This window comes from Olea europaea, unplaced genomic scaffold, assembly GCF_002742605.1.
Source record: "Olea europaea var. sylvestris unplaced genomic scaffold, O_europaea_v1 scaffold3904, whole genome shotgun sequence".
NCBI lineage: Eukaryota > Viridiplantae > Streptophyta > Magnoliopsida > Lamiales > Oleaceae > Olea > Olea europaea.
This window is the reverse complement of record NW_019258541.1, coordinates 12,923-22,691: the sequence shown is the minus strand read 5'-3', so window position 1 is coordinate 22,691 and position 9,769 is coordinate 12,923. Positions and strand designations below refer to the sequence as shown.

The 9,769-nt window shown below is 35.6% G+C and overlaps 1 protein-coding gene across 1 annotated transcript; it reads left to right on the top strand.

Annotated features, from left to right (window-relative positions):
• Nucleotides 1–531: 531 nt before the first annotated feature.
• On the top strand, nt 532–1,553 carry LOC111387101 (G-type lectin S-receptor-like serine/threonine-protein kinase At4g03230). Its single transcript, XM_023011616.1, has 2 exons — nt 532–1,038; nt 1,121–1,553. The coding sequence occupies exons 1-2, from the start codon at nt 895–897 to the stop codon at nt 1,421–1,423; spliced, it is 447 nt and encodes a 148-aa protein (XP_022867384.1). The 5' UTR covers nt 532–894; the 3' UTR covers nt 1,424–1,553.
• The last annotated feature ends 8,216 nt before the right edge of the window (nt 1,554–9,769 follow it).

The window sequence follows — 9,769 nt, the reverse complement described above, 5'->3', positions numbered from 1 at the left end:
CTAAGAAAAGAATTAAAGCTATCGTTGATCTTTACCACACAACCTCAAAAATGAATCTTCAACCCCTTGCTTGATAATTGTAGGTATCCCAACCAATTGATGAATATATGCCTTCAAATCCTAATTTAGAGTCGCAAATCTCAAGAATCTTTATATGAATTATGAACGTTGCTTCAAGAATGCGTCTTCAATGTCACGCCTGCTTTTGGAATGATTGAATCATACTTATTGACCTCAAATTAAGTCAAAAACCGAGCCGCCCCAATTGATAAAGAATTAATAATTGAATAGGATTAGAAAATCTAGATTTTTGGCTCGCGACTAATCGATCACACAGTTGTGGCTATTGCAATCTGAATAAATTTCAACCCTTGCAATCACAAGGGTAAATAACTTTTTAGGTTGTTGCAATTTAGTCCTTATTTCGATATCTTGTTCCGTTCACGTCATCCATATTGCATGGTAAGCTCTTTAGCATCCATTCTTAACAAATTGTCCGTAGATTCTAGATTTCGTCCATCTTCAATCCTTTTTATCAATTCTTGTTCGTTTCGTCCATTCTCGTTCAATACTGGATTTTCACCTAAAATAATCAATAAACAAAAAATTAAGTATCTAACCCATATCCCATAAGTCCACTTTTTGTCGCCCAAATAAGTGTATAAATCACACTTCTCAAGTGAAGTTTTGTCTAATAGGTTAAAGACAATTATCAAGTCACTTGTCTTCGTCTCTTCTTTCCAGTCCAAAGTAGTGATACAGACTTTAGTTCCTTTGTACCAAGTGAACTATATCAATAAAGACAATTTCTATATAGATATTCTTATAGATATATACATCTTAGAATGTCATATATATAAATACTAATATTTGTTATTTTGATTCAGTGGTTATATGTCTCCAGAGTATGCGTCATATGGGCAATTCTCGATAAAGTCAGATGTATTTAGTTTTGGAATTATCATGCTCGAGATAATCAGCGGAAAAAGAAATACGGGATTCTATGGGTCCACAGAAGCACTAAATCTTTTGGGTTACGTAAGTTTTTAAATTACCCAATTTATGTTAGAACATTTTAGCCAATTCACTATCTAAAAATATTTTGAAGCTATTCCTGCAGGCATGGAGATTGTGGAGTGAAAACAGGGCACTAGATTTACTGGACCCAATGATACTTGAATTTTGCAAAAAATCTGAAGTTGTCAAGTGCATAAATGTTGGGCTGTTGTGTGTGGAAGAAGATCCCATTGATCGACCTACCATGTCAAATGTAGTTTTGATGCTTAGCGGCGAAATGGCATTTCTTCCAGTCCCTAAACAACCAGCTTTTGCAATGAGAAAACATGTTTTTAGCGCATCGTCCTCTAATAAACCAGATCCAATCTCCAATGAGTTGACGATGTCTGTGCCACAAGGGCGATGAGGTCATTTCATTAGTGTTCATTTGAATGTTAACAGGCCTATTCTTTAATATACTGTGGAAACTGGGTTGTATAGAACTAAGGCAAGTAAGAAAACAATCTTTATATGCTCACCTTTTTTTTTTTTTTTTTTCAATTTTTTAAAATCTTTTGGGTATTGCTAAGATAGAAAACTGTCATACAGATTTTCTATTATTTATGATAAAAATAAACAGTGTAAAAATAGAAATAGAATTCATAATAAAGACGTAAGTACGGAGTAACTTATGATGCAAGATCCAACAAAAACAACTAACATTTATGTTATTTCAGGAAGATTAGAGAAGGGATTGTATGTGCGAAGGAAAATAGCTGCCGAAGTGTGAGGAAATGTAGAGAGAGAGAGAAGATATGTGCTTGCTGTTTTAGCTTTGTATAGAGAGAGGTTGAGAGAGTGATTAATGGTTGAAATTTACCCCGGCATAATAATTCCTAAGATGAATGTGTTGCTCAAATTCTTGGATTACTATAGAAACCTTTAAACCACCATAGAGTTGCATTTAGTGGTGAATTATAGCATCAATAGGGTCCTTCGAAGAGGACTGTACAAGTATATTCCACTCATCTATCCAAAGAAACATTATCTTAATAAAAGTTTGTATTTTTCTTTCAGGAAAAAAATTAAAAAATAAAATAACCACCATTACTATGATGTCTAGAGTCCTAGTAACCCAAGTGCTAAATGTACCATATATGTATGGATGGTATAAAGTGCCCAAACAGGAATTATTGAACACAGAACAACAAGTTTAGATAGAAAACACTTGTATTCTCTTTGATACAACTAAATTTCTAAAAGTTTGCGGCAAACGCTGTGGGTGGAAAATATGAGCCATTTGAAGAGAGATTTGTAATCAAGTATAGCACATTGGCTAGAGTTAAGCCAAAAGAAAGAGTCAAGCCTGCTTCATTCGAATTCCAAAAGAGTTATATCGAAAATAGAAAACTACAGGATCGGTCCTAGATTTTGGTCTATACGACCTCATAGTACAAAACTATGCGACCGCATAGTTATGCCAAAATGCTCACTTGAAGTCTCTGAATACTACTATGCGACCGCATATATTTTTAACTATGTGACTGCATAGTTCAAACATTTTTTTCGCTGGACAACTTTCAGTATTTTGGTTATAACTTTCTCTCAAAATCTTTGATTGAAGCGATTCAAAGTGTGTTGGGAAGCTAACTCAAAGATCTACAATTTTGATAGAAATAGACTTTCTCAAATTCTAATGTTTACTATGCCAAAATTGGGTCTAAATTAGAAACTAAAATTCCCAAGCATAACTTTTTTTGCCTGAAAGTTGATACTTGATAATACTTCGACCATATTTTACCTCTTTGACTCCTTTTCTCATCCGATTGACCTCTGACACTCTTGAATCTTCATTCCATCGCTGTCTCATCTATGGATTATTTGCAACTTGGTACCTAAACTTTCAGTTTCTTCAACTTTAGTCCGTTTTCCCTTGTTTCTTTTATTTTCATCATCCCATAATATCAACAAATTGGTACTTAGCTCATTCACTTCCTGGATTTGTCCTTCGGACCATCTTTTGGATAATTGTACTTTGGTCCCTGAACTTTTATTTTCTTTCATTTTGCTCCTTTTTTGAATCTTTTCTGATGAATTCCATCATATCCATTAATATAGCCCTATAATATGAAATTGCATAGAATTAAGTCATAATCAACAAATTTTATCAATAATTAGTCATGTTTTGTGGACCGAATAAGTGTGTAAAAATGCACTTATCAAACTCCCCAAACTTGAACTATTGTTTATCCTCAAACAAAATAGTGATTTAACTCTACACAAAACACGGCTTGACAACTTGTCGAGTCTCAGGGCTGGAATTCAGTAATAGACACAATGAACAGTTTCAATAATGCAAGAAGTAAATCAACCCTTATCTGTTGAATGCATACTCAACGTGTGTGTGTATGTTTTCTCATGCCAACATATTAAACTCATGATGGGTTAAACCCGACCCAAAGTAATATGATATATCCTTACCTCGCTCGAGAGATACACACCCCCCAACTTAGTCTTTTCACTCAATTATTTCGGGGTGTGTTCTAAATTTAGAAGTTTAAGTACCTACAGTCCTTATCCTCTCTTAGCTTGGATAGATCTCACTACTACAGATTTACATGTTAACAAGTAAAGGCTCTCCTGGTTTTGATCGCTTCGACCCTTGAGATTAAACTAAGTTACTAGCCTCACATTAAAGGTGTAGTTTCTTCAACCAAATGTCCAAGGGCCTCTTGATGTTATCGTATCTTTTCTCTATTACTTTCTAACGAGTTTTTATTTTTATTTTTTTAATTTTCTTATTTAATTTTTTGTTTTACGTCATCTTCTCATTTGCTTTTTGTATAACTCCTTTAGCAAGCTTTAGGCCGATGACTCCCAAACGAGTTGGCTTTAGGGCACCAGGTTTTGAACCATTGCAGGATTATTCACTCGAGTTATAAAGGCTCGATTAGATGACTTATTTTTATTCACCTCTTCTCCTCTTGCTTTCTATATGACTCATGTAACGAGTTTTGGGCCGAAGACTCTCAAACCAGTTGGCTTTAAGACAACAAATTTTTAAATATCCTTACAGGCTTACTTGCTCGAGTCGTAAAGACATGGAAAAAAGTGTTATTTTTGCACAAATTAGTTTATGATCCTTTTTGTTTTTCTAGACATTTAGTTTCCAAAACCAATCCTCAACTTAAGACTTTCACCTAATTTTCACTTTATTGGTCTAGGCAATCCATACAATATAATTTCATGCACGGAGCCTCAACCTATCTCCAAGTTCCCTTGTAATTGATCAACTATCTCCAAACAATCCTGAAATGGTTATTGGTCAACACAATAGAGGTTATTCTTGGTTTCTCCTACTTCATTCAAGAACCCAATCACTTATCAACATGTAAAGCATGAGTGTGTGCATAAGGGTTGTTAAGTACCACATCAACAAATTTCGGTTAATTGACTTCTGCATTATATCACAGTTTATAATATCTTTTCCAATAGTCTCATCATAGTCGATAAGGCTATGAAGCCCACACAAGCACACAAAACAAGAAATACAGTAAAATGAAGAACATATGCAAAAATATTTTTATAACACTCAACAAGCACACAAAATGCAACAATTAAGTAATTGATGGAATATGAATGGTACAAGGAAAATGGATGTCAANTAAAGACATAATTTTGCCCTCATTGTTGAAATAAAGTAGAAGTTCAAATACATATAATTGAGGGACAAAATAAACTGAAAGCATAAGAAATGGGATAACTAGTACTCCCCTGATCAGTATGGAGGTGGTCGAAAATCGGGACCTGCAATGCCATATGTGGAGCCAACCTTCTCTTTTCCTGTTGAGGTCTTTTTGGCGACATCCTACAAATGTGCAGAGTATGTGTATTATATCTTATGGTGATAATTGATAAACTTGGGTGTGCATGAAGGAATCCATGTGACGCACCATTCCCCCAAACTTGTTTCAAGGTGCATGTGTACACTGTTGACATGTAAGATGCATAAATTATGTCTCAATATAAAATTCATATCACAAAAATGTGAATCACCAACAAAGTTTAGCTCTAAACATGCACTTTGTTCAATTTGACCCATAACTAACTAAAATAGGACTTCAACCTTATAACCCGTGCTCAATGTATTGGGACTCTTGTGGATTGTGTTTAGGCTATTTATTGACATGCATGGACAAAAGATGACTTAAACTATAAAAAATGTTGAAAAATTGAAAAACTCCTAGACTAATGCAAAACAAAATAAATAAAGGGTAGAAACGTTGGGTTGCCTCCCAATCAGCGCTATTTTATAGTCGATAGTTCGCCTTTTGGTACAGGTATTTTATGGCACTTTAAATATGGCTTGAGAGGTCCTGCGTAGTTTGCCCAATATGGTCTTGTTCCGCACTGCAGTTATCCTCCGAATTTCATCCCTATCTTTATTCAACTGGTTTGACTTTCTCTCCTCATTTGTATGAAATCCCACATTGAATGCCTTAATCTCATTTGAATCGATAATAGCGGATGGAGAGTGTACTACACAAGCCTTAAGAATGTTTGGTTATATCTTCAACTCAAAATTATAGGGGATTCTTATGTTAACCACTTCAATATGGAAACAGCTTCCAGGCTCGTTGGGGGTATTTCATTGCCTTGAAAACATTAAAAGAGACTTGTTCCTCCCCCAGCCTCAAAGTTAATTGTTCTTGCTGCACATCTATGAGGGCTCTTGCAGTAGATAAAAATGGTCGTCCCAATATGATAGGCACGTCCTTGTCTTTTTCCATATCCAAAATCAAGAAGTCTACTGGGAATATGAGTCTATCCACTTTGACCAATACATCTTCAATAATCCCTCGTGGATGTGTAAGTGATCGATCAGCCAGCTGTAGAGTTACTGTGGTTACCTTAGGCTCTCTCAATTCTACTTTCCTGAAAGCAGAGAGTGGCATCAAGTTAATACTCGCACCTAGATCACACAATGCTTTATTAAAATAAAAATCACCAATTGTGCAAGGGACGGTGAAACTCCCTGGCTTTTTCTGGATCCTGGCGTTGCACTTTTCGGTTAACATCACTGTTTTATGTTCCTCTAGCTTGCGTTTATTTGTTAAGATGTCCTTTAAGAACTTGGCATAGTTGGGCATCTGGAGTAGAGCATCGACGAACGAGATGTTGATGTGGAGCTTTTTAAAGATTTCAAGAAATTTCTTATATGCTGCTCCATCTTGTGCTTTCTCAAACTCTGGGGAAATGGAATGGGCGTCTCATAAGGATTGACTGATATGGTTGCCTTATCCCATGGTGTCTCTGAACTCTTCTTTAATGTGGATTCACTTGTCTGCTCGTCTTGCTGTACAATCTCTTCTTCTATAGAGGGTGTTGTCTCATTGTTTACACTCGACCTCTCAATGCGTCTTTCGGGTAGTTGCATCCCACTTCGATTGTGATCACTTGAACATGCACCCTAGGATTTAACTCAGTATTGCTGCGTAAAGTATCTGGCGCTCTTCTTGTCATAGAAAGTACTATCTGTCCCATCTGCGTCTCCTGGTTCTTAATTGCAGAACCCTGATTTTGGAAAGTAGTTTCAGTTTTCCTTATGAACTGGTTATTTGCTTCTATGTACTTTTCAGTCTTTTCCATGAACTTTGTAGACATCTCTTCCAACTGAAGTGTCTTCTCCTGTTGCCCCTGAGATCTATTCTGACTTTGGGTACCACCCCACAAGAGATTTGGATGTTCTTTCCAACTAGGATTGTAAGTTTTTGAAATTCAATAATTATGTTAATGTTGACCCCATTGTGCATACTCTACTTGTTCCATTCCTTGTGACAGAATTCGGCATACCGTCGTTTTATGATTCACTCCACATTCTTCACAATTTGGTTTTTGTGGATATGTTGCATTTGTTGACTCTGATATGCTTTCCACATTGTGAAATAGAGAATCAATCTTGGCTGATAAGGCTGAATATGTATCTACCTCATAAATTCTCGGTATCCTCTTCTAAACCACCCGTTATGATGTCCACATAGCAGATGTAGTATCCATAGTCTCAAATAACTTGTGTGCTTCATCAATGGTTTTAGTGGCCAGTGACCCATTAGATGAAGTGTCAACTATGCATTTGAAATTTGGAAGTAGTCCCGCATAGAAGTATTGGGCCTGGAGTCCCTTGCTGATCCCGTGATGAGGACACTTCCGCAGTATATTTTTAAATCTATTCCAGGCTTCATCAAAAGACTCAGATTCTCCTTGACGGAAGATGGATATGTCATGCTTGAGCTTTGCAATCTTGATAGGCGGGAAGAACTTGGTGCAGAATTTCTGTGCTAAATCATTCCATGTAGTAATGCTGGCGATCGGTTGGGAGTCAAGCCATTCAATTGCCTTATCCCATAGTATATGTGGAAACAACCTCAATTTGATTGCGTCATCTGAGATACCCTGATACTTGAAGTGTTGGCACATCTCCAAGAACCAAGAGATGTGTGTATGTGGGTTCTCCTCAACTCTACCATAAAACAAATGCCCATTCTGAAACAATTGTATCACGTTAGTTTTCAGCAAGAAGTTGGGCTATCCAAACAGTTGGTAGTCTATGCTGGATTGACTTTGGATTATTTGAGGGGTCAGGAAATCTCCCATTAGTATATTTCCTTTGTCTACTGCACCTTCTTCATTGGCTTGAAAAATTGGATTTTTCTGCACATTAGCCATTGGTTCCTGTTGTTGTTGTTGATGTGCCTCTCTGTTCTCTTGTTGCAATCGATAAAAGGTCTTCTCAATTCCAAATCTGTTGGAATTAATTCTCCTCCAGTCAATCTTGACATGCAACTCTGCGAGCAAACCAATAGTAGCACTCAAATTCAAACAAATTGAATAACTAAACACAATAATATAAAACAAACTAAAAAATGGAAAATAAGAAAAATTTAAAAATTAAAGTTCGAATTAATGCCTAGAAAAAATAAAATCAGACTAACACTAAATTATCGGCAACGACGTCAAAAACTTGTTCACGAAATTATTCTTTCAATTTAAATCTCTGCAAGTGTACGGTTCGTAACAAGTAATAAAGTGAAATTTATAGTTTCGAATATCGTTCCACAGAGATTGAGTAGCGTAATTTTATTTATCTTGATCTTAATCGAAACAAGAATGTCAAAAGTGATTCTTTTTTTAGCTTAACTAAACACTAACCTAAACTAGGTATGCAAATGTGTATGACTTGAATGAATTAAAATGCAAATTGATGCTTAGATGAACTAAAGATGCAAATTGAATGTTTGGAACACAAATTAATGAATTGAATGAATGTATAACTACTAGGATTACGAATCACCAAGAAATGATTAATTTAACCTTAGTTCTATAATTTTGACAACCAATGAAATTTTGAAGAATCAATGCTCCTAAATCTATCCAACACTCTCTCTCGAGTAATGTTAAACCTACTCCCATATACCACCAGCCTATATCTCTATAACGGGTGCAAATATACAAGATTGCAGTAGTTTTGTGAGCACTTGAAGATTCACGCAGAGCATAGCGGTATATCTCTATCCCTTATTGAACTCTACGATGATTTATACCTTGTCGAACCTATTTCTATTCTCTCGAATGCAAGAAATAAGTCACCAAAACTCACACAATTACGGGCCCTTAACTAAGGAAGAAATTAAATGCATGTAAATCATTCAAAATAATCAAACGTGTTTTAATGTAAAAAATATGAAACAAGGAATTAAGAATTACATTACAAGGTTCATCGATCTCCTAGCACAAGAATTTTTAACATAGCATGGAGAAAATTACAAAATACATGATAAATTGAAGAAAAAGCATCACTGGGTTATGAATTCACTTGAAATCCTGATGATCTTCGTGTAATTCCTTGTTACTTTGGCTCAAAATCCTCTCCAATGTGTGTTTTCTTGCCTCTCAATGCATTCTAGCCCGAAATATGACGGCTTTAGATTTTTATATCGCGTCCCAATCGAGTTCAAAAAGAGTTATATCGAAAATAGAAAACTACAAGATTGGTCCCAAATTTTGGTCTATTCGACCTCATAGTACAAAGCTTTGCGACCGCATAGTTACGCCAAAATGCCCACTTGAAGTCTCTGAATACCGCATAGATTTTTAACTATGCGACCGCATAGTTCAAACATTTTTTTCACCGGATAGTTTTCAGTATTTTGGTCATAACTTTCTCTCTTGATTTTCGATTGAAGTGATTCAAAGCGTGTTGGGAAGCTAACTCAAAGATCTACAATTTTGATGGAAATAGGCTTTCTCAAATTCTGATTTTTACTATGCCAAAATTGGGTCTAACATAAAGACTGAAAATCCCGAGCATAGTTTTTTCTCCTGAAAGTTGATACTTGATAATACTTCGACCATATTTCACCTCTTTGACTCCTTTCCTCATCTGATTAACCTCTAACACTCTTGAATCTTCAATCCATCGCCTGTCTCATCTATGAATTATTTGCAACTTGGTCCTGAACTTTCAGTTTCTTCAACTTTAGTCCGTTTTTGCTTGTTTCTTTTATTTCCATCATCCCATAATATCACCAAATTGGTACGTAGCTCATTCGATTCCTTGATTTATACTTCAGACCATCTTTTGGATAATTTTACTTTGGTCCCTAAACTTTTATTTTCTATCATTTTGCTCCATTTTTGAATCTTCTCTCATGAATTCCATCATATCCATCAATATGGCCTGAAATTGCATATAATTAAGTCATAATCAACCAAT

What these genes read in the sequence shown, in the direction of transcription:
- LOC111387101 (XM_023011616.1), top strand. Translation starts at nt 895, where the DNA reads ATGTCTCCAGAGTATGCGTCATATGGGCAATTCTCGATAAAGTCAGAT. An exon ending in CACTAAATCTTTTGGGTTAC is followed by an intron (nt 1,039 to 1,120) that starts GTAAGTTTTTAA and finishes CTATTCCTGCAG; the next exon opens with GCATGGAGATTGTGGAGTGA.